The 25,055-nt window shown below is 35.4% G+C and overlaps 2 protein-coding genes across 3 annotated transcripts; both read right to left on the bottom strand.

Annotated features, from left to right (window-relative positions):
• Nucleotides 1–152: 152 nt before the first annotated feature.
• On the bottom strand, nucleotides 153–10,236 carry kctd5b (potassium channel tetramerization domain containing 5b). The gene is made up of 6 exons (XM_058765000.1): nucleotides 9,947–10,236; nucleotides 5,472–5,580; nucleotides 5,286–5,377; nucleotides 4,151–4,246; nucleotides 2,331–2,456; nucleotides 153–1,628 (listed from the first exon to the last, which is right to left on the bottom strand). Exons 1-6 carry the CDS (start codon nucleotides 10,148–10,150, stop codon nucleotides 1,599–1,601), a joined length of 657 nt encoding a protein of 218 aa, XP_058620983.1. The 5' UTR covers nucleotides 10,151–10,236; the 3' UTR covers nucleotides 153–1,598.
• A 3,514-nt stretch (nucleotides 10,237–13,750) lies between these two features.
• Nucleotides 13,751–23,699, bottom strand: pdpk1b (3-phosphoinositide dependent protein kinase 1b). Of its 2 annotated transcripts, none has more exons than XM_058764948.1 (14): nucleotides 23,545–23,699; nucleotides 20,928–21,122; nucleotides 20,793–20,835; nucleotides 20,536–20,673; nucleotides 20,244–20,388; nucleotides 20,055–20,152; nucleotides 19,858–19,933; nucleotides 19,590–19,658; nucleotides 18,460–18,556; nucleotides 18,204–18,377; nucleotides 17,896–18,125; nucleotides 17,756–17,813; nucleotides 15,335–15,487; nucleotides 13,751–15,251 (listed from the first exon to the last, which is right to left on the bottom strand). In XM_058764948.1, exons 1-14 carry the CDS (start codon nucleotides 23,566–23,568, stop codon nucleotides 15,138–15,140), a joined length of 1,614 nt encoding a protein of 537 aa, XP_058620931.1. In that variant the 5' UTR covers nucleotides 23,569–23,699; the 3' UTR covers nucleotides 13,751–15,137. The 2 variants fall into 2 exon arrangements, with proteins under 2 accessions (XP_058620931.1, XP_058620932.1); XM_058764949.1 differs by lacking the exon at nucleotides 23,545–23,699 and adding an exon at nucleotides 23,127–23,396.
• Between the last annotated feature and the right edge of the window lie 1,356 nt (nucleotides 23,700–25,055).

Here is a 25,055-nt window from a genome sequence, read left to right as displayed (position 1 = left end):
ATTGCTAAAGCAACATTGCTAATTCAAATTTTAAAGTTTATTTTAATTGCAGTTAAAAAGGATTTTTAATATATAGCTTTATTTATTCCAAAATGGCAGTAAAAAGCACACAGACATGTGACTATTTGTTAAAAATGCTTTATATTTTAAAAGTGTGTGTGGATGCGTGGCGCTACATTCAACTACTTGAATTTTACAGTGACGTGATTTTGCAGTACAGGTTTAGATGTTAGCATTTTCAAAAGTCATACAAATGCATACGCTGCTACCTTACAGGATATATAATATATACCAAAATGTGCAAGATCAGGACAGGCAAAGTGTCATTTAAATGCTTCATATCCTGTCTCTCCTCTTGGCTGACAGACAGAAAAGCTCCTTCCCTTTAAGGTTCAGCCAAGTATTCAGTAATAATATACACAAACACATTTCTTAACAGCAGTTCACTGATACCTTTGAAATATTGCCTGGATGATAATAATAATAACAATAGCAGTAGTGCAAAAGCAATAATTTTCACATTAAAAGGAGTAAAAAAATCATACAAAAGTTTGGGCTCAGTAAGATTTTTTTTTCTAGAAAATATTTTTATTCAGCAAGGACGCATTAAATTGATCAAAAGCAACAGTAAAGACATTTATAATGTTATAAAAGATTTCTATCTCAGTTAAATGCTGTTTTAAACTTTCTATTTATCAAACTGAGCAAATCAGCATATTAGAATGTTTTCTGAAGGATCATGTGACAATCAAATTTCACAATATTACTGCTTTTACTGCATTTTTGATCAAATAAATGCAGACTATACTTATACAAAAATATTTAAAAATCTTACCAACCCCAGACTTTTGAATGGCAGTGTAGCTAAAATCTCAACACTAAGAAATATTTCTCAGCACTAAAATCTTGCATTAAAATTTGTGCTCAACCATGGTGCTATTGCCAAATTTGTACTGATTTTCAAAATCACTATTGTTGCATATATAAATCATAGGACAGTAGGGTCCAAAAGTCTGCGACCACAAAAAATTTTTTTTTTATATTTATTTTATTTAAACCTTTACAAAAAGAGTTCAAATAATTTTCTCTTTTTAAGTAGTGTTAAATAAAGACATAATATTTTATATTATGTACTATATCTGTGTCTAATCAAATGACATTGATCATGTGACTCTTTATACAGACGCTGAGGAGTACATGACCATCAGGTTTTGTTCATGTTATTGATTAAAGAAAAAGGGAGACAAACCAAACACTGCGAGATTTGTAAAGAAAAGCATTCGCTTTAAATGCAAAATTGGAGTATTCTCCCTTTTGGACCCCACTGTATGTCCATGATTGTATTGATTGTGGTAAGAGGTGGGCAGTGATTCAGAGTGACCTGTCCATTTCCTTTTGTTCCCTGAGATTGACATTGGTCCAGCTCTCCAGATCCTGTCTCGAAACAAACAAGCATCCCAGATAAACAGGCACCATAAAGACTGGATTGCAGTGGACATGCTCTTCACGTGCTGCTTGCGTGCGTCAGGTGTCCAGTGCTCTCGAGGCGTGAAGAGAACAAGCTCATGGAATGTTCTAGAAAGAGCTGCTCTAGATGCTCATATTCTAGAGCCGCGTTCCTGTAGAATCTGAGGGAAAACAGCAGAGGATTTACATAATACGACAAAAGCTTACTAATCTGCACTAATCTACTGTCACCAATACCCTAACACACAACAGACATGTTTGGAATAACATACTATGCATACTATTGCTGAAGAATTATAGTATGTACACTACAATTCAAAAGTTTGGGTTCTGTAAGATTTTTAAATGTTTTCATAACTCGTAAATTGCATTTATTTGATCAAAAATACACTAAAATCAGTAATATTGTGAAATAGTATTACAATTTATTTTTGCACATTTTTTAATATGTTGTAAAATGTAATTTATTCCTGGGATGCAAAGCTGAATTTCCAGCATCTTTACTCCAGTCTTCAGTGTCACGTGATCCTTCAGAAATCAGTCTAAGATGCTGATTTGCTGCTCAAGAAACATTTCTGATTTTGTCAATGTTGAAAACAGTCGTGCTGCTTCATATTTTTATGGAAACCGTGATACATTGTTTTTTTCAATATTCTTTGATAAATGTAAACTTCAAAAGAACAGCATTTATTGGAAATAGAACATTTTTGTAGCATTATGAATGCATTTTACTGTCACTTTTGATCAGTTTAACATGATTTTGCTAAATAAAAGTATTAATTTCTTTAACAAAGAACATTCTTTTTTTTGAACGGTAGTATGCAGTATGCTAGTAACCCGTTTCGAACACACATGCCGCTTACCTTGGCTTTCTCACTGGGTTGAGTGTTGCTGCTGTATGATTGGTTGTGCAGTTCCTTAGAAACAACACACAGGAACTCCGCCTGATCTTCATTACCATAGTTATAGGAGGATCCGATATTGACCAACTACACAAAACATGAATGAGAGAGAAAACGGAGAGGAACAGACAGAGTTTAGCAACTGTTCTCAGTGCGTGACTATAAATGGTTAAAGAATAGTTCACCCAAAAATGAAAATTTACTGAATGCTCACTCGCTCTCAATCCATCCAAGATGTAAATCAGAACAGATTTGGAGACATTTTTCATTCCATCACTCGCTCACCAATGGATCCTCTGCAGTGAATGGGTGCTGTCAGAATGAGAGTCCAAACAGCTGATAAAAACATCACAATAATCCACACCACTCCAGTCCATCGATTAACATCTTGTGAAACGAAAAGCGTGTTTGTCAGAAACAAATCTAGCATTAAGTTTAGACAGTTGCTACCAACTAAAATATGAATCCTCTAAACATACTATTGCTTTCTCCAGTGAAAAAATAATCTCGTCTGAATCAAGAGAGAAATATGCAAACACTGTTTACAAGGGAAAACAGTCTAAACAATATGCGGGTGGATTTAGATGTGAGAGAATAACAGGGGATAGACTTTTTCACTGGAGGAAGCGTTTATATGCATTATGGACTTCAAGTCAAAGTTTAAAGTTAAAAGCATCTTAATGATGAATTTGTTTCTTACAAACATGATAGCTTTCTGCTTCACATTAACTGATGGACTGGAGTCATGTGGATTACTTGTGGATTATTGTGATGTTTTTATCAGCTGTTTGGACTCTCGTTCTGACGGCACCCATTCACTGCAGAGGATCCATTGGTGAGCAAGTGATGTAATGTTAAATTTCTACAAATCTGTTCTGATGAATAAACAAACTCGTCTACTTCTTGGATGACCAGTGTACATGTTCAGTATATTTTCTTTTTTCGGTGAACTATTCCTTTAAAGCGACAGTCCACCTTAAAATGCTGATGATTGTGTGACACTGGAAACATTTCCCCTGCCTTAACTCTCATTGGAGTTTGCTTATATTCAAATGCAGGTTTGACTTCAGTGACAACTGGTCATGGAAACATTACATTTGGCATATTTTAAATATTAACAAGAATGTGATTCCAGAGCTATTTTTGATTCAATTTGTTTTTGTTTTTTTTTTTCATTTTGGAGCTTGACTGTATTGGTTCCCATTCACTTTCATTGCACAGGACCCATGTGAAAATTGTGCAAAATATCTTAATAATGAAGTATATAATAAAGGGTTTTGAAATGGTCATTTTAGGTGAACAATCCCTTTAACAAAAATACAACATGTTGCACTTAAATTGTCAACATGCTCGGGGATGCATTTGAATGCAAAGACTCTGCCCTTGTTAAAAACACGTGAACACAATTATAAACATGCAGAACATGTGTGAATCACCAACATCCACGCAGGCGACAGCATTCACTGTGACCATTGCAATGAAAATCAAACTTGAGACGGCATGCAGTGGTTAGTGGGAGGACGGGGGATCGTTGGACACACCTCTCCACTGTGGGCGGGGTGAGTTTGGCTTGACTCCTCCCCCTTCACCTCTCGAGACACAATCAGGAAAAACTCTGACTTCTGGGCCCGCCCATAACCTACACTGACAAGCTGCAACAACCAATCAGAGCGTAAGGCAGGGCCTGCATCACACACCGCAGGTCAGCTGAACCGGCGGGAGCGATTCTGATTGTTGTGGAGCTGGAATGATCAGATGAACTAAAGCCGGGTTCGATTTACCTGCTCAAACTTCCATCCGTCTGACATGGTCGAGACCATCTGAGTAAGTTCTTCCTCTTGACACTGCAACACTCTGTAAACATGCTTGACCGGCGTCTGAAAGCAGAGACGAGGATGGTGAAATATGTAAAACATCTGCCTTTCATTTACACGCTACATGTAAATAAAGAATAGGTCATTTAAATATAAATTACATTTAATTTATATGTATGCCTGAAGGCACATTTGGATTTGCATTATGCCTGAATGAAACTTTATTTCCACAGATGTAGTTCATCACATTAACTATAGATAAGTTTAACAGACTTTTGACAACCACAAAGTGTCACAATCATTTTCATCTTCATTTGATAGATAGATAAATGCTTGTGCTTGTTCTTTTTAATATAATGTTATATGTTTATGCATATAACATTCATACATTTTTAAGTGTCTTAAGGTTTTAAATATTATCCAAGACCTCAGTATATTTTTATGTGTCATGTAGTTTATTAGGATAAATTATTGCTATTGCAAATTACTGCAAGTAGTTTTATTGTTTTAAAAATAAGGGATATATTTTGCTCCATGAAGTAAAAGTATAATGTACAATGTTAGCCAAAGTTTCTATCAGCAAAAACACTTTCAATGAACCTAGAATAAATCTTTTGATATCAATGCATTATTACGGTCTTGTTATGATGAATCACCTGGGTTTTAAGGTGAAAACTGAAACTATTAAAAAAACTAAAAAACTAACTACTGAACTAAAACTGAAACTATTCAAAACATTTTTGTTCTCTGAAATAAAATATAAATATTAGATGGAGAAAATAATAGATAAAAAACATTTTGAAATGTTGGCAATGAGCTGAAATAAGTTTAAGTTGAAGCACTAAAATTGATAAATGGAAATAAAAACTAAAACTGAACTTTAAAAAAATGAGCACATAATAGCAAAAGCACATAATAAAATCACTGAAAACTAGATTAAAATAAGAAACTGAACAAAGGCATTAATAAAAACTGTAAGTATAAAAATAATACTAAAAATAACACTCTCAGTTTAAAGTCTGCTTTGACAAAAGGATCTAAAAATAAATCTTAAAGGGTTTCAGTGTAAGTGTCAGAGTGAATTGTGTCCCTGCTTCCTTACGTGTGTCATCTTGGCTTCTTTTTCACTGATCTTTTCTTTGATGAGTTTTATTAATGATGTGATGTTGTAAAACTCGGCCTCTTCAAGAGCTCCTGAGACACACACACACATGGAAACAGAATGAAAGCTACACAGCAGCGATCACGGTCTCAGTCGTGTCAGTTTGACTGTGGATGTGTGCCGTACCCTCCTCCGTCAGGTTCTTGTTGAGGACCAGCTTCCCATGTCTCAGGTAATTCAGCACAGGCCCGAAATACATGGGGTCCCTGTCAATCAAATACGCCCCAGACTCATCCTACAGTAGAAATCAACAGACAGAGAATGTTTTATATATACATATTATATATGGGCTATTCTACAGAATTGGTCCAAACTACTGTACCACAATCAAAAAACATTTAAGTATTTAAATATTAGATATTTACTACACTGTAAAAAGTGATAAGTTGACTTAACTTAAAAAAATTGAGGAAACCAGTTGCCTTAAAATTATTAAGTAAATAATATTATTTTTTAAAGTTAAGTGAACTTGACAATTTACTTAACTTATTTGTTTTAAATTATCATTTACTTGATTTACAACAGGTTTCCTCAATTTTTTTAAGTTAAGTCAACTTATCACTTTTTACAGTGTAAGATTATTCTATTATCTTTTGAAACCCACAATAATATTTAAAATATTAATAAGCATAATTTATTAGGTACTTTCAATTGGGAGGTGGGTGTCCTTAACCCTAACCCATACATTTAAACTTATGAAAATGATATTGAAATTATTTTTTTCCCCCATTGTATCTTTTTGATTCTTTTAAAAAGTGAAGTTCAAAAAGTATATATATTATATTTTCTTTGTAAATTATGAAAATGTGTGTAAAAAACTGATCCGCATTTTTCATGTCACTACCAACCTAAATGTCACAACACTACCTAAATGTTTTAGTCCTTTGGGCGAGACTGATTTTTACTACGCCCCTACAATTATGATCAGGACATATTCCTGTGTCCCCCGCTCTCATTGCTACAAGGTGTCAATAGATAGGTCTCTTCATTTTGAGGTAAATTGTTTTCAAAAGTCTGAAAATCTATGTGTAACTTTAAGGAACGTCACTACCGAACACCTTTTTTTCTGCAATTAAGCACACCGTTTTGGAGTTATTCCCACATTTACACATTAACATTTAGTTTTTATATTTGTACAACTGTTCAGAACTGTGCTAGCTAACCATGTGCTGATTAGCATCTTTGAGCTAGGTTCAAAAGTATCTAAAATTGTCACTACCATTTGGTAGAGTTTCAGTAGTGACATCTTTGTTTTTTTGGGGGGGTATTATCCCATTAAATTGGCACTACTGAAAAAGTCACAATCGAAACATATCATCATTGTTTCGGTAGTGACAAAAGGGAACACATAATCCTCATATTTGTGGGAAATAAAATTTTAGTACAGTTTCACAGCAATTCTTTTTGTATTTTAGCATATTTTAGTAGTGTTTTAGTATGCAAGTTAAAATTCTGCAATGTGCTGTGATCGCTACCAAAGCATTACTGTCACTACCGAAAATGTGCAGTCACTACTGAAACAAGGGATGTTTTGTCGAAAATAAAATACTGAATTATCAACCAAGATGTTATGATAGTATGTATATTCAAACTAATGAATCCTTAACTTTGAAATCGGTATGATCATCTTTTTGCCTTTTACAAAGAAAAAATTTGACTCAAAATACAACAAATCTCATAAATTACACTTGAAATATTGTTAAAAATGTAATTTTTATTGATCTACCTCTGAATTTTTTTTTAACAAAATAGCAAAAAATATATATTTACAATGTAGATGTGAGCAAAATCTTAATAGGTCAATACAACCCTTCTAATTAAATTATTATTACTGCGTTTCAGTAGTGACACATTTGGCGAGAGGACAAATATTCCAAAACTTTCTGAAAATACAATATGAGAATTAACTGCACAATTAGAAATGTGTACCTTGGATATCATACAATTTGCACAAATACAAATTTTTGGGGAAAAAGACACATTTTTTTCAAGATGTTTCTAACTCTGATTTTGGACCAATTCTTTAGATTGGCCCATATAAGTGAAAATCAAATTCTCATTATTATTCTAAAACAGCGTGTTTTTATTTCAGCATAGCGTGCGAGTGAAGAGAAGCATTAGAGGAAAGTGAGTTTAAACATTAATGCGTTGTGTGTGTGTAAGTGCGCTTGTGGGACTCGGCATCTCTGTCTGTAACGGCACGCAGGCCACAGTCATAAAAAATAAACATACGGGCCTTCAACCAGGACGATTCAAACAGAACCTGGAACAGTGTGTGAGTCTGAAATCACCCTTTTATCAAATCTGGGGCACAAACAGCGTGGAGTGATTTCCCAGAGCCTTAGAGACTCCTGCTCTTTACAGGGTTAAAGCCCCTAGAGAGCAGGATTATTCTGGATTAGGGTTATTTTGAGATTACCGCCTGAGATTTGAGAGATGAGAGGAGGTGAGACAGCCGGAGCTGCGCGAGCCCGAATCAATGTTACATGCACTGTGCAAATGACATCATGATTTTTATTTTTGTTACAGTAAAATGATATCACAAATGTGCATTTTAAATTTTAAAGTCATTATATGACAAGGTTTAAAGAGGAAGTGCGTAAGGTTGGTCATCTTCCAAACAAAATAACACAAAAATAATTACTGTATTAAACATGTTTCCCAAACACTGCCCCTCCCCCATCTGGCATTGGTTGAACTAACATGTGGCCCCGCCCCCAAACCAACGCCATTGGTGGAGACAATAATCTGGGCTGATAGCTACATATTTTTAATTTTACAAAAGAATCAAAATACAAATATTTAACTTCATAATTATCTCTGGATATTATTATGAATGCAAGTTTAAAAAAAACAACAAAAAAACAATAAGATTTCATAGAGTGTATAAAGTTGTTTTATATTACATCATCTTTATTTCTTCTCAGTTTTAATTATTTATACCTTTTAAAATACATTTTTTCATGTATCTGATCAGTTTCTGATTTAAAGCGGTTTTTAAACCTGTTTAAAACATTACAAAAAATCCAAAACACTTAGAATAGCACTTAAGCTTAAATGTAAATTCAAATAATAGGCAGTAATATTTAATAATCATGTAAACTACAGACAATTATTTCATTTTTATATTTCAAAATGTGTATTTCATCCATTCAACATGTCACAATAATTCTGTTTCCTACTCAGTTTTCAATTTGATCAATTTTAAAAATATTTTTAAATAAATTGTTTGATATATTTGATCAGTTTTCCGATTCAAAGTGGTTGCATAAAGTACAATGAATTTACAACCATAAGTTGTCAATTTTATGGAGCTGGTGTAGTCAGGCTGATTCATATTGACGTTTTCCATATTAAATAATACTAATACTTCTACTACTATTTTTTACTTAAATAAAACCAATTAATTTAGCTGTAACCACACTGTAAAAAAAAAAAAGATTTTTCAAAGTTGAAAATACAATTTCAGTTTTTCTACTTGAAAATTTCACTATTAATATAGTGTATTCATTTGTAATTTATTGGGAAATTTCTGAGTAAAAATTATTTTACAACAAATTTTTCTCAGTGCACATAATGCACATTTTTAAGTTGTTTAGCTATTTCTTTTCAAAGCATATTTGGCAGCAAATTCAGATTCAAAACAGATTCTAGTATTTTGGGGAACAGTTTAAGACCCAGCTGCATCAGAAGCCTTCACTTGAAACCTCCGACAGTGATCTTTGCCTGATCCGACCCGTGCAGCGTGACCTTCCACCCTGATCTCTGACACAGCTCAGGTGTCATAAACGGGATTGTGTCCAGATTACAAGGCAAAACTGGGGCAGATGTGCTGATGATGTCCACCCCAGGATGCCACAGACAAACAAGGTGCCACAATCCAGCCATGAACGCTCAGAGAAGAACAGAAGAGACCTTGTTCTGGGAGAGGAGGGGTGGAGCAGACGGTAAAAGTGTGCTTGTTCTTGTCCATCCGACAGGAAAACAACTCTAGACGAAAACAACCATCTGGACTAGCCCCAAACTACCACAGAAACAATCCAAATAACTCTATACAACAATATAAGCCATTATGAACTTATGATGACGTTCAACAACAGCCAGACACAGCTTCATACTCATGACCCATTTTAAAGAAACTCTCAAAATAGAGAAGAAAGAGATCTTTTGTCTTGTGAATAATTAAAAAAAAAAAAAAAGGTCTGTTAGCATTTTTTATTTTAAAAACAATAGCTTTCAGCTTTGGTTTTGTTTACATTGTTTAGAAATTATGATCTGTAGATGCACTTTTATATTAATGTTCATATAGCCTATTAATTATCTCACATTGGCTACCAATAGGATTGTATATATAAAATTAGGTTACATAATATTTTGTGTCAATATAATAGTATTATAACATTATTTAATCTTAAAATGAGGCTGCATTTGAGTCTGGTTTCAGACTTCTGCAATCTCTAACCTACTTTTCCCAGCCATTCTTTATAAATTACTTAAACATTAACTAAATAAATAACTGGTCTAACATCATATGTTATCCACCACAGTAAAACTAACGAAATGGTCTCTAAATGAAATAAATCAAACCAAACTGTAGTTACCTTATCAGAATCGAGGTCTGGCTCCGTTTGGCACAGCCGGAACAGGAACGATTTGGGATCCCGGCAGAGCGTCTGTCTGGTGGTCAGAAAATACGTGCCACCGACGTTCAAACGGACCCACTTGGAGGATCTGTGGTTGAAGGTCTGTACCGGAGCCGGTCGCCGGCAGTCGTGGCCGCTGATCTCGCCGTGAGTCTCGGCCATCCTGCGCTCGGTGTTCCGCTGAAATGCGTAACGGTGACCGCGCGCCTCTCCAGTGACCGACAGACGGCGCAGAGAAACACCCCTCACTTTTGTTTTTAGGCTCAAGACACTGAAAAGCCACGGGCTGTGTTGTTATTTGCGAGATCTAAACCCACTGTAGCGTTTTGCGATCGAATTTCTAGGGATTCGAAAACGAATCATTCTTTTGAATCGATACTTTTTAAGTGATTCGACCGAAGCGCTTTTAGCAAAGTGTTTGGGAATCACTCTTCTGTAACAAAAAATTAGTTTAGCAGTGCAATTGTTAGACGGGAACATATAAATAATAATAATGAAAATAACATTTAATTATAAACATTATTAAAATAAGGTCATTTTATACTAATTATAAAAAAAGAACAAACGCTATTAAAAATAATATTTCTGTCAGCAGGAATGTTAGTACAATAAACATCAACAATTAAAGCAATTTATGAAACCTAATAGTGAAAAATAGCACAAAATTAACGTAGAATAACTCGGTTGTGAATAGGTTGAAGCGAATCGTCCGAACGAACCGATTCGAGACAAAGATTCGGATTTATCAATACAACAGAAATCTGTCTAAAGTCTGTCTAAACAGACTTTTTTTCTAGATCACGGGTGGAATACTTGTAATAAAACCTTTATTGGTCCTCATATGATACCTGTGATTCGCAAATGCCAACTAGGTTTCGAGACAAAGCCCACACGTGATCACCCCTGGAGCACAAATGCAGTCATAAGTAGCACAGGGTTTATTTGTAGCAATAGCCAACAATACATGGAATGGGTCAAATTCAAATGATAATTTTTCTTTTATGCCAAAAATCATTAGGATATTAAGTAAAGATCATGTTCCGTTAAGATATTTTGTAAATTTCCTACCATAAATATATCAAAACTTAATTTTCGATTAGTAATATGCATTGCTAAGAACTTCATTTGGACAAATTTAAAGGTGATTTTCTCAATTCATATTCACAATTTTGAACACACCAGCGTGATTATGAACATGAAATTATCCAGCCATGGCTTCCTGTTTCACAGAAATATAAATAGGAGGGAAAACAAAGGCCAAACTCCCTTAATCATCCGTCACAATGAGAAAAACCAAAGAACATATTTCTGATGTGCAGCAAAAGATAATTGAGCTTCACAAATTAGTGAAGTGGCTTTAAGAAAAGAGCTAGAGCAGTGAAAATTCCCATTTCCACCATGAGGGCAATAATTAAGAATTTCCAATCAACATAAAATGTTATGAAGCTGCCTGGAAGAGGACGTGTGTCTATATCGTCCTAATGCACGGTGAGAAGGAGAGTTTGAGTGGCTAAACAATTGCAGAAAATAGTCTCGGGGTCAGAAAACTTAAAAAAAAATAAATAAATAAAACAGCACCTACATCACCACATGTTATTTGGGAGGGTTTCAAGAAAAAATAAAAAGGAAAAAAAAATAAAAAATAAAAAATGCTTTCACCACAAAACAAACTCCAGCATATTCAGTTATCAGACACAACTGGAACTTCAAAAGGGACTGGCTTCTATGGTCAGATGAAACAAAAAATTTAGCAGCAAACACTCAAGATGTGTTTGGTGAACACAGGGATAAAAAGTACCCCATGTGTACAATGTATTTTTGATGTTGTGGGCCTATATTTATGCTGGAGGTCCTGGACATTTTGTTTAGACACATGGCATCATGGATTCCAGGGCTGCTGCTGGCCAAATGGGTGCCCTAAGCAGGATTGTATTGTTGTGCCTCCACCCTCAAATATTATGGAAGTAAAAAAAAAAAAAAACACCTAGAATAGGGGTCAAAATAGAACTTTAATAAAATATATAAATAAATATAAAATACTAAATATAAATACTATAAAATATAGTAAATAAATAAATTGTATTATTTACAAGTTACAATTGAAGCGCTAGACAGTTACCTATGGCTATTATTTTATTAATACAGTTGTCTGATTGATTTTATGGTCTCAAGCATTCAGAAATCACACAAAAAGAAAATTAAGCAGTTTTACTACGATAAAACCATGGTTAATTTTTGTAAGGGTTGTGATGTCCTCATGTTTTTTAGTGAAGAAATTATAGAGGCTGTGTCATTTATAGCAAAAAGGTGGCCATATATAATTTAATATTTGAATTAAATGTTTGGTCAATAGCCTATTAAACAAGGATATGGTCGTCCTGTAAGTGTAACAGCAACAATGACCAGGCCTTTGGCTCCCTTTGCAGGCATTTTTAATAACATGTAATGTTGAAAAATAAAAAAATAGACACCATGACAAAATTTGTAATGGTTTTACTGATTATAAAGGAACTTGTATTGGTTTTAATTGAAACAGTAATGGACCCTGTTGGTCTCGACTGGTAATTGGTCACCTTCTATTGGTGGCTTGTTAAAACCAATAAATCCTAATGGAATCTGTCCCAGAAAACACTACAGAAAACCATTTTTTATTGGTTTAAATGGTTAAAAGTTGATGGTTTGTAATGGTATTTGTGATGGTTCTATTGTTTTTTTTCCCAGCACGGTTGCGTCATTTTTATGTAATGCATTTTAAGTCATTTTAAAGGCTTTTGTTGGCTTAGTTTGTTTTTATAACCATAAAAAAATATTATCTTAATACTTTGTATATTATTATTTGAAGTAACAAAACCATGGTTAATTTGCGGTCACCATGGCTTCAAGAACCACGATTTTTGGTTTTATTCGTGTTAAAACCATGGCAAACTTTCGTAAGGGAACATGGAAACTCAGAGAGAATATTAGATGCGTTGGTGAAATTATTACCGACATTAAAACACGTTATTAACCTCAACACCCAAAAAAGTTTCACAGGATTATGAATGTAGCCTACCTTCAACTTTTTTCTTTTTCTTTTCTCGGTGCCGGATTTCTGATGTATTTTCACAGGCATAGTTGTCCATCAATTATGATCATTTGCTTTCAGCTGCAAACATGAGGTGCGAGCAGGCGCGGATGTGGGAATGGTGCGTCATGTTTTTTGGAGAAACAGGGATAGTACTCTGCGTATAGGGAGCGGCGGTACTGACTGATTCTATCAAATACCAACAGATAAAAAAAAAAAAAAATCAATAAGTGACTGACTCTGTTAGAAATCTTATAATGGGCCATATTTGGATCTTCCAACCGTACAATAATCCAAACACAAACCTCAAAAACAACACAAAAATGGGTCACTGAGCACAAAACCAAGCTTCTGCTGGCCATTCCAGTCCTCTGACCTGAACCCTGTAGAAAATGAGTGAACTGAAGAGAAGCAGCACCATCATGGAGCTGGGAATCTAAAGGGTCTGGAGTGATTCTGGATGAAGGAATGGTCTCTGATCTCTTGTCAGGTGTTCTCTAACCTCATCAGGCATTATAGGAGAAAACTCCTATACTATTTTGGCAAATGGAGGTTTCAAGAAGTATTGAATAAAAGTGTACCGTTAATTGTGCCCAATGTGTATTAGAGAAAAAAACATTTCATAATGATACAGAATAAAATAACAGAAATGCTATATTTACAAAATAAAAAGACAACTGTTCAAACACATGGAGAAAAACAAAGAGACTGCGTTTGTTGGCCTAAAACCCTACATGCTTTATTTCAGTTCTAGGTTTTGCCGAGCGCAAAAGGCCGACAAGAAGAATACACACATTGCCTACAAGGGCCCCACACACACACACCCCGTATCACACACACAGACACACACTCGCGCGCGCACACACACAGACAAGCGGGGCCGTGCGCACACAGGCATTAAATTATCAGAAATGAGCCAATCACTGCGCAAATAGAAAATGTATATGATATAGTAAGAAAACAAAAGCAGTAAAATATCATAGTTTACAATAATTCTTCACATTCAAAGGCTTTACATATTCAATACATACACAGCAAGGCCCTGGAACATGACTTCAATCCAAATATGCTTTCATATATTAGAATTTAAATAACACAGAAGCCAGGCCAGAACGGAGCGGCCCAATAACCTTATACAAGAATAAAAATACAAAACCTGGATCCTAGAGTCACCTCTTTACTCACCTCCCATTTGCAATATTACATCAACTGTACATCACAGTCATCTGTTACCGATCAGGAAGACACGCACGCACACACTCAGTCTGTAGTCTCACTCACTCCACGGACTTCCTGTTAAAAACGGCCAAATGAGAGGAGCCAAACACACACTCACTCACGCACGCACACGATCAGATTGCCCCTCCGTCACAAGCCTCCAATCAGCAACGCACACCGTCAATGCAAGCGCTTTAAAGGAAAACAGCTAAACTCAGTCGGGGCCGAAGGGGTGACAAATTACCCTCTCAAACCACATTACCCATGTGGCTTTTGTGGCGGTGTGGTGCCGTCTCCCGGTGCGATTTGAAGGTAACGTGAACATGCTTGAGGAGACGTTCGACACCACATCCTCCAATCGGAATCAGCAAGACCAGCTACTGCAGCCAATAAGGGTAAAAGGACCCGCCTTAACTCTAAATGCAGACTAAAGCGACACACTCCCATTTAGATTTCTGAAAGTAAAGAGCTGAGCGTGTGTGAGCATCGAGCGAGAAAAGAACAGAACGTGTGCACTTGTTTTGCAACAGACAGGTGGAGATTGCACGATTTTGAGTGCTCGTTACCTGCATCTCTTGAAATCGATGGAAAGACTTGCGTAATCATCTAAATGTGTGGTTTTCTATGGCTTGCCTGCACAACATGCTGACTACGGCCTTGCTGCTTTTGGTTGTAAAGACTCCACCCTCGGCGTGCGAAATAACTGAATCCGAACAGAGAAGGTGCCTGGGAGTGACGGGACTGATATATGAAGAGACAGAAAGACAATATATAGCTGGAGAGAGATGTCTCTACAGGGGCGTGTCCCTGTTCTGTGATTGGTTGGAGGGCTGTGGGGGTGTGGCCAAAGGGGGGAGCGCTGTAGTCCTATAGGCTGGGGCTCTGGTGTTTGTGGTAGATCTTCCTCCAAACTTCCTGGATTTTCTTGCACCATTTGTCGGCGTTGCCGCTTGGGTCCATTAGATAGTATGTCCGGTTTGGCTAAGGGAACAAAGCGTGGTCGTTAAACATCTGGTTTAAAACATGCAGACGTGGTATGAGAAGATAATTGGGATTGCAGTTACCGTGTGAACAAAGAAGGTTTTAAAGTTCTTCGCTTCAGGCCGTAGTTCAGGTGACCATGGAATCTCCCCTTTCAGAACTTTATTGACCGGATCCACATAGTACAAGTGAGGACCCTCAGTCAGTAGCAACTGCCTCCGCCGCGCAAACAGACCCTACACATGTACACAAAAGGAAAACATTACGAAACATAAAAAACATCAACTCATTTACTAAAGTAAGCTGATAAAACTGATGCTGGTCCTGGATGCTGATTGATCAATAGTGTTCCAACAGTATTCGATTCACTAAAAAGTGTCAGTTCATAAGAGTTGGGAATTAGACTACACTGGTCGTGCTGTGTGATTTAATTTGCTAAAAATATCCAAATCATATGAGACATTCGTTTGGGAACTGGGTGAAATAGTATGATCATGCGGTGTGGTTTTAATTCAAATAGGAATAGAATACTCTTGTCCCATGGTTTTTTTATATACTTAAGAGTACCAAGTTGTAAAAGTGATTCTTTCAGGAATTGGTGAAACTACATTGGTTGTTCTGTATAGTTTTGATTCACTAAAACAAATTCATAAGACTCAGGAACTGAATAGAACACTAAAACCATTCAGGATGATCATAATTGACTAAAAGGAACCAATTCTTCTTAATTTGGTTTTGTCTGTGTGTGTTTTTTTTCTCTTTCTCTCAAAGCCGTGGGTACCGTTGACTGACATTATATGACTGACAGACTGCAACCGTTTGAGTTAAAAATCTTTGTTTGTGTTCTACTGAAGAAACACAGTCACCTAGATGTTTATCTGCTTACCTTGGATGCCCTGGGGGTAAGCAGATAAACATAAAATTTTTCTTTTTGGGTGAACTATCCCTTTAAGAATCAGGAACTGAATGGACTACACTGGTTTGCTGTATAGTTTTGATTCACTTAAAAGAAAAAAATTATTTATTCTGGAGTTAAACGGACTACACCGACTGTTTTGATTCACTACAAAGAACTGAATCAAGAGTCATTCATTTAGGAACTGGTTGGACAACACTGGTTGTTCTGCTTCACTAATAAAAAACAAATCATAGGAGTCATTAATCTGGGAATTGACCTATCGGTAAGCCCCACCCCCCTTAGTTACTGTTGCTCCCTTGGACAAACAAACAGAGTTGCACACTGTCTTTCAATGACAGCTGCAGTGTGAAAACCATGTCCCACGATGTTTTTGCACAATTTTGGACACAGAAGGCCACCAAATGAGAATTAAATATTCCATGGAGGGATTTATAAAATATTTTAAAATAAATACGGTCGGTAACTCGAAGCAAGGGTTTATAGATCACAATGCAAGCGAGAGAAGTCTTATATTACGGTCGGTCATCACGATTGGATGACAACATGCAGGATCAACAGTTCATGTATGGCAGGGTACGATTAAATTAATGTACATTTAACCACTTTAATATGGAGAGGCACTGAAATGTAGACCTTCGTTTATGTGTTTTTGACCTACACTGTACAAGACGCGAGAACAGTCCGCTATTTAGGTTTGTACATTAGCATGGACTCACTAACTTTAACGTTAGCTAGTTTTAGCCAGAGATACCTTGCTAAAGCACAAGATAACGTTAACATTCTGATGAAAATTGTAACTAATTGTAACATACTGTATGACAACCAGAAAATGAACGTTTTTGTCTTCATTTGTATTAGGGTGAATACTTAGGGACATTTTGCTGTTTTGTTTGGATTCAGGAAATGTAATAAAATAAATTATATTGCCCATCCTCTCAGGATACCTGGAATCAGTGAATCAAGTACCCCAGGCACATCGTTTTTCCGTTTTTGAAGCATAAACCCCATAAATCCGATGCAAGCTTCGGATCTTCCAATGTTTCTCTATGGCGCTGAAACCTAAAGATGTCCGAGTTCCGCTCCCCGTGCAACTGATACTCGACTGCCATTGGCTAGTCTGCGTTCGAGGGGAGGGGCTTACCGATAGGTCAATTGGATGGACTACACTGGTCATGCTGTGTAGTTTTGATTCACTCAAAAGAACCAAATCATTCAAGTCATTCATTCTGGAGTTGGATGGAATGCATTGACTGCACTATTTTGATTCACTAAAAACAACCAAATCGTAAGTGTCATTCATTCAGGAATTGGTAAAACTACACTAGGGGTGCTGTATAGTTTTAATTCACTAAAACAATCATTTATTCGGAAATTAAATGCGATACTCCCATCGTTCTGATTCACTCATTGAAGAAAAAAAAAAAGAGAATTGAATCTGCAAATTGGATGGATTACACTGGTCATCCTGTATGGTTTTGATTCACTGAAAAGAACCAAATCATAAGAGTCATTTGTTCAAGAACTAGATCTAAATTTAGCTGATTACATTCTCTTAAAAACAAATCGATTATCAACAATGACTCACTTTGCGTTTGTCCACTGGGCCCATTTTTAAGATGAGGTTATTCTCCACAAACTGGTGCCTGTTAAAAACAAAAGGACAGAATGCTTACAGAAAGCATGTAAGGATAGAAAGTCACTTAAAAAGGCTGTGTATTTGTGTACCATGGGTTTGCAGCACTCTGCTTGTCCAGAAGGATGCGTTTCTCCTCTTCACTGTATTGTAGGTCGAGCTCCATGCTATTACTGTCCAGCTCATGAATATGTATAAACTGATCCACATTAGGGGAAGGGTTATATGTAGGTTGACTTGTCTCTCCTGTGAAGGGAACTAACGGGGCGTGGCCAGGCTGTGCCACCTGCATACAACTGAACTGGCTCAGGAGATCATCATACTGAAAATGAACGAGAAAATGAGATCAAGAATAATCCCAATTTCATATTTTCTTATTTTATATTTTCTGTTGACTCACGTTTCCATAGCAGTCCTCATCATCCTCAGACATGGCAGGCAGATATGCCGTTAGTTTGGGTGGAGTTTGCAGATGGATATCATCCCAACCAACTGTCTCAAAGAAAGGGTGGGACTTCAGCGGTCCGTAGCCGCCCATCTCCTCACAGCCAATCCGCTTGCACGGTTCCAGTGACTGTGAAAACAAGACACCAATGAGTGCACAGCAGATCCAAACCTACACTATAAACAAAGATTTATGATTAAATAAGGCTCACCAGAAGTTGTTCCACAAGGTCCTTAGCTTTGGGGAAAAATTTCTCAGGAAACTCGTACTCGAGTTTTATAATCTTCTGAAATATTAGATACTCATTCCTGTGATGGATTAAAAGAAAACAATGGTTAGTGGCTGGAGGCTTACACTTCATCACATGGACCAAGTAGATGTTAGGGATGGATTATGATCATCCAATAACCAACTAGTCAATTAGTGAGGTGAATAAGTGTTCTGCACTGACAAAATGCATTGTAAATATTGCAATTTAAAAACATGTCTGCGTTCCGTTTCTTTATTAATTACACTATATGTTGCCATTTTTCTCTTTATTTATGTACACTCCTGTAAAAGTTTGGGATGAGTAACTTTTTTTAATAAATACTTTTATTCAGAAAAAACATTAAATTGATTGGTTTGTTACAAAAGATTTCTGTTTTGAATAAATGCTGTTTCTTTGAAGAACCATTTACATTGATAATAATCAGAAATATTTATTGAGCAGCAAATCAGCATATTAGATTGACTTCTGAAGGATCATGTGACACTGACGACTGGAGTAATGATGCTGAAAATTCAGCTTTGATCGCAGAAATAAATTACATTATATTCAAATAGAAAATTTAAATTGCAATGACAGTTCACAATACTAATGTTTTCACTGCATTCTTTAAAAACATTACAAACACTAAACTTTACACTTGTTTATATGCTGCAACTACTCTGACAATTGTCTACACTAATAAAACACTTTACAACATGGTTTAATTTGTTAATATTAATGCATTAGCTAATATGAACAACAATAAACAAGCATTCATGAACTACATACATAATTAACATTAAGTTATATTAATTAAATGACACTTGAATTAAACATGATCATGAAAATAATAATGAACAAAAGGTTTGAATTACCATTTACCTGAATTAATGTTAGTCATTGATAGTTCATAAGGCGTTAACTAACAAACAAATTTAATCTTAATAAAAGTGTTACTAGCACAATAAAATTGGAACTTTAATTCTATGCTGCTCATCTAGCCATTTATGAACACAAGAATACATCTTAAGTAAACACACCATAAGAAACATTTCTTTTTAAACCAAAAACACGACTGAAAATTAACTCACCCAGCTCTGAATGGCGGCAAACCAGCAACAAGCTGGTAGATGATGCAGCCTAATGCCCAGAGATCCGAACTGCAACAAGAAATAAGACGGTTAGGATAAGTATCTTCAGCCAAACCTTTAAATAAACCTCTGTTTTGGTCTTGCTTAGTTATTGCGCAAAATGTCACCTGCATTCAGAAGAAAAACCACCAAATAAACAGTAACAAACAGCATCTCTGAATTAGGCATTTCAACTGCACACCATGAAATATTCATCAGCTGTGTTTACCTCTTGCAGGCAGATTTCTCAGTCAGTAATTCAGGAGAGACGTACTGAGCCGTACCAACAAATGAGTTTGCTCTTGCTGCAGGGGAGACATCAGAATGACAATATCACTTAGTAAAAGTACTGTCATAAGAGGATACTTCTGTATAAATGTTGACACTGTCAGAGGACGATTGTTATACAGTGTATGTGTGTTTTACCCTGTTTGCTCTCGGAGGACAGTTGTTTGGCTGTGCCAAAGTCTGTTATTTGAATGTGCATCTCCTCACTGAGCAGAATATTCTCTGGCTTCAGATCTCTGTAACAAAACCACAATAACACATAACTCAACATCAAAATGGAACAAATAAAATGATTGATACGGACACCTTGAAGACAAACCTACTGACCTGTGGATGATGCCCTTCTGATGCAAATAATCAAGAGCACAAACTATCTCAGCTGAGTAGAAACGCGTGCAGGTCTCATCAAATGAGCCTATTTTTCGAATGTATTTCAGCAGTTCGCCATTTTTAGCGTAGCTCAATCCAAAATCTGACAGTGCATTCAGGAAAGCATTCGATTAACTGAAGTGTTGACATTAGCAAATTTTCAGGTAAATATGATGGCCACCCTGCTGTGCTCTCTAGATATGATCACTGGAAATCTATATTGTTCGACCACTAGTTATGTGAAGGATACACAGCTTCTCTTCATCCTGAAAAGTAAAGTAGAGCTTGACGAAGAACGGATGATCCAGGTGTGACATGATGTCTCGTTCTCTCTTGACATATTGCGCTTTGTTCTCCTTCATTATGTGGCGCTTTTCCAGGATCTTAACTGTTGAAACACATGCAACAACACTTTTCAGTACAGCCTCACATCTAGTAGTTCATGTCAAAAGTAATACAGACAAACCAAATGTGTATGAACCACAGGCTGTTGGTATAATGACTTACTTGCATATTCCTTCCCCGTCGAGTGCTCCTTTGCTAAGACAACCTGTAAGTAGCAAAGATAGCAAAGGTTAGTACATTAAATGAGTAAAACTAGTGGAGGTACATCAGATGTGCATTGATGTGTGCGTGTCATACGGTTGAAAAAGAGCCTTCTCCCAATATTTTGCCGAAGCGGAAATCCTCGGGTCTCTTCTTGCGAGGCTGGGTGGGCTGGGGGGGTGGTGCCTGTCCCTCCATGCTGTTGCCGTGGAGACGGGGCGTGTCCTGCTGGCCTCTTACCATGGATGGACAGGAGATGAGAACAGAGGAGTGGAGGGATGCAACATCATACTGATGATAGAGAAACAGAGACCAAGTCAGTGTACTTCTCACATTACTCAACTACTGCCTTTGATGAAATCACTACATACTTTATGACAGTTCAAACTTTTTAGCTTTTTTTTTTTTAAATTATTTGATAAAAATAAAAATTATTTTATTTATTCATTTCTGAATATTTAAATATTTTAGTTTATAGAATATATACACATTAAATTATATAAAATGCTAAAAGGTTAATATACACTATATATACACACTATATATATATATATATATATATATATATAAATATTCTTTAAACTATATTAATTTTGCTCTAAAACAAAAAATACAAAAATTATAAAAGTGCTAAAAACATTTAATTATTTAAATATTGATGCATTTTAAAGCTAAGTATATTAATTGTACAAATGCTAAAAACTTAATATATTCACATTCTATAAACTACATTAAGTTTGCTTTAAAATATATATAAAAATAAAATAATTATAAAGTTATATATATAAAATTTAAATAATTATATAAAATGTTAGTCAATATATATTCATATTCAATAAACTATATTAATTTTGCTTTAAAATATTCAACAAACAATACATAAAATATATGCTAAAGTTTTTTAAATATTGAAATATGTAGTACAGAATGTCACACAATATATATATATATATACACACACACACACTTCAAATACTTAAAAATAAAAAAAAACTTAAAAATAAAACAATTATATATAATTCTCAACATTAACATAGTTTGTAGAATATGTAGAACACACAAAATCTATAAACTACTCATTTTGCTTTAAAGTATTCAAAAATATATATTAAATTTGATGTAATGCTTGTATGTGTGATGTCATTAGTGTAAATTTATGTTAAGTGCAATGACATCACTCAGATTTGACAGCAAACTGCCTAATTTAAGCAGGACAAGAGCATATGGTTTATGTATCAACACTCTAGATATTGATAATTAACAATTCTAGGCTCACATAGAAAACAAATGATTACCCCTAAAGCTTTGATAAATGAAAACAGTGTCATCCTGACTGTAGATTTTGAGTTCAAGAGCTTCCAAACACAGCAATCACAATATATAATTACTTTAAACAACTTCAATTTGTGTCTCTGCTTAAATTACACTGGATATAATAGTGAAATTCTTAAAAAAGGAACTAATAGACACTGCAGATCCATGTGCAAGGTCTTTCTCTCACACTGCTGGATATAATAATAATTAGTTTCCTGTAACTACAGCTCACATTATTCGTAATCAGCTTTCCTACACTAACAAACTTCAAAACACCTCTATAAAACATGAGTCACACATGTCAACAAGGACTTCAGTCCAACCTCCAGCAATAATCACGTTAACTACCCTTACTTCCTCTTTGCAACCTATGCACCACAATATTAATTCATAGCACTCACTGAGGCTCATGCAATATTGATAATTACAGAAATAACAGACCAAAGTTACTTAGCAAGATCAAAGCACGTTTTCATCTTGACAAATCTACACCAGCCACATACACAATTTAATTTGATGTGCTTCAAAATGACCACCAATGAGCCTGATGATTCACTAATCATATTCATAAGGGTTTTCTCAGAGTATAGTAATCTATATAACGTTATACATGGTAACAATCAACTGTCAAAAGCACCTCGGGTGGTGAAACCTTAAAAATCTCTAAGCCGCTTTATAGGCCGCAACTCTGAATCGGTTTATTTCAATAGAAATAACACACTTAAATAAATAACTATTTACACAGACATGTCAATAAACTGCTACATATATATAATACTGCTAATATTCCTTTAATTATAGATTATAATGGCAAACTGACTGCAAACAGAGACGCAAACGAGGCAAAATAACCTGAGGCGACTTGTGCTAGAAGCGCTAACTTACTTACTCAAAAACCGCGTTTTAGTTTGTCAAGAGACTCAAGAACAAGCCCTGGACGTTCATTTAATTAATTATTGGAGACAAAAATGATTTGCTTACATTTACAGCAGGTTTAAGACGAGCAGAACCAAACGCCTATGTCGTGAGTTAGCGGTCAGGCTAACGGCTAAGAAAACAAGCAACTTCATTTGTTGACAGAATTAGCTCGCAGAGCTAACACACAACAATATGAGCATTTTCCCACACTGTTCTTTTAAAAATATCAACATCGAGCCTAATAATTCATTCAGAAATCCCTGTATAAATTAAGATAAGAAACAAAAGTTGACACTTCCTGGTTAATAGACTTGCGCTTGTTTTGGGGACTAGCGGGCTAATGACGCTAAAATGCTAAGCTAAAGCCTCGGGTCGCGAGCGTCCCGCGCCACCCCCCTAAAAAACGCCGTTACAAGCAGCGCGCGCAACGCGGCGCGAGGGGGCTTCGAACCCGCGCTCCCCAGAAGCTGGCGGTACTCACGATCTGACTCGTGGCTCTTGCCATGGAAGTTTTCCGTGGGTAATTTATTTGGGATTAAATAATTGTGGAGACTGGAGTCATGGCCGCCCTCTCTCTGCGCCTTCGTTTCACGGCTGTGACGTCACGCCACAACAACATTACTGCAGTCGAGAGGGGAAAAAATACCGCGCGCCCCCAAACGGCGAATCCCCAAAAATCCACGGATCTATGTGTTATGGAAGTGGTTTTGCAACTGTGGATCAGCAGATCTGTCTGTCACCCACATTCAAGTGTTGGGGAGTAACTAGTTACCAAATTACGTAGGCCTAATTTAATTACAAAATAAGGTAACGCTTTATTTTAAGGTCTCTTTGTTACACGTTACAAGTACTTATTATTATAATAACAATAAATTATGCATAATTGCATGCAAGTAGCCCTCAGTCAAACCCAAATCCTAACACTAACCATATAGGCCTGGTTAGTACATGTAGTTAATTAATATTACTCAGTAGGCTACTTAAATGTATAATTATACTGTAACATTCAGTGTTGGGGAGTAAGTAGTTACATGTAACTAAATTAGCCTAAGTAATTTAAATACAAAATTGTAATCAGTTACAGTTACTGAGAATAAGTGTATAATTTAATTACAGTTACTTATGAAAATGTTAAGGATTACAAAGGGGGTTACATCTGGATATTTTTTTCACACACACCCACACATACAGATTTTCTTTCATAAGTTGCAGTGACTGCTCTAAATATGTTATATCTATTTATGTTTCAAGAGTTTAGTACACAGAATCGGACACATGCTTTTTCGATAAGTGTTTTATTTCCTATTTGGGTTTATGTATAGGCTTTATTTTTTAAGATTAACTGTTTTTTCCAAGCCATTATTAGATGCCAGTGTTTCCTGTTGTAGCTATGCATAGATTTGATTTCAAAAACTGTATCATAGCATAATTTACATGTTTGAAAATGATTCACAGTTGGAAACATAAGAAATTTAGAAAAGTAATCAAATGTAATCAGTTACATTACTTTAATAAAGTAATTGAAAGTTACACTACTTATTACATTTTAGATAGGGGAACTTGTAATCTGTAACTTATTACATTTTCAAAGTAACCTTCCCAACACTTCCCACATTTGAATTGCTACAACATTCCCATAACACAACATAAAATAAACCATGGTGATGTCGTGATTTTCTGGGAAGTCTAGGGAAAATACAGAGAAAAACTGTGCAAAATGTGAATAAATAAATAGATAAATAAACAAAATAGATTTATACATATTATTGTATATATATATATATATATATATATATATATATATATATATATATATATATATACAATAAAAATACATAAATTATATAATTAACAAAAATGAACGAACAACATAGTAATATAAATAAAATTATATTTAATTATATAAAATTAAACAATTATTTAAAAATAAAAATAACATTAAAATAAATGAATAAAATCTAAATAAATTTAAATACAGTATAAATAATAAGC

Source organism: Onychostoma macrolepis, chromosome 24, assembly GCF_012432095.1.
Source record: "Onychostoma macrolepis isolate SWU-2019 chromosome 24, ASM1243209v1, whole genome shotgun sequence".
Lineage (NCBI taxonomy): Eukaryota > Metazoa > Chordata > Actinopteri > Cypriniformes > Cyprinidae > Onychostoma > Onychostoma macrolepis.
This window is presented reverse-complemented; position numbering and strand designations above follow the sequence as displayed.

Excerpts from the sequence above, each read along its gene's own strand:
- kctd5b (XM_058765000.1), bottom strand. The coding sequence starts at position 10,150 with ATGGCCGAGACTCACGGCGAGATCAGCGGCCACGACTGCCGGCGACCG. Across the intron at positions 2,457-4,150 it reads ACGGATGGAAGTTTGAGCAG|TTGGTCAATATCGGATCCTC; the intron begins GTAAATCGAACC and ends TGTTTTGTGTAG. Across the intron at positions 1,629-2,330 it reads AACCCAGTGAGAAAGCCAAG|ATTCTACAGGAACGCGGCTC; the intron begins GTAAGCGGCATG and ends GTTTTCCCTCAG.
- pdpk1b (XM_058764948.1), bottom strand. The coding sequence starts at position 23,568 with ATGGCAAGAGCCACGAGTCAGATC. Across the intron at positions 21,123-23,544 it reads CAAGAGCCACGAGTCAGATC|TATGATGTTGCATCCCTCCA; the intron begins GTGAGTACCGCC and ends CTCTATCATCAG. Across the intron at positions 18,557-19,589 it reads TTGCCGCCATTCAGAGCTGG|GAATGAGTATCTAATATTTC; the intron begins GTGAGTTAATTT and ends AATCCATCACAG.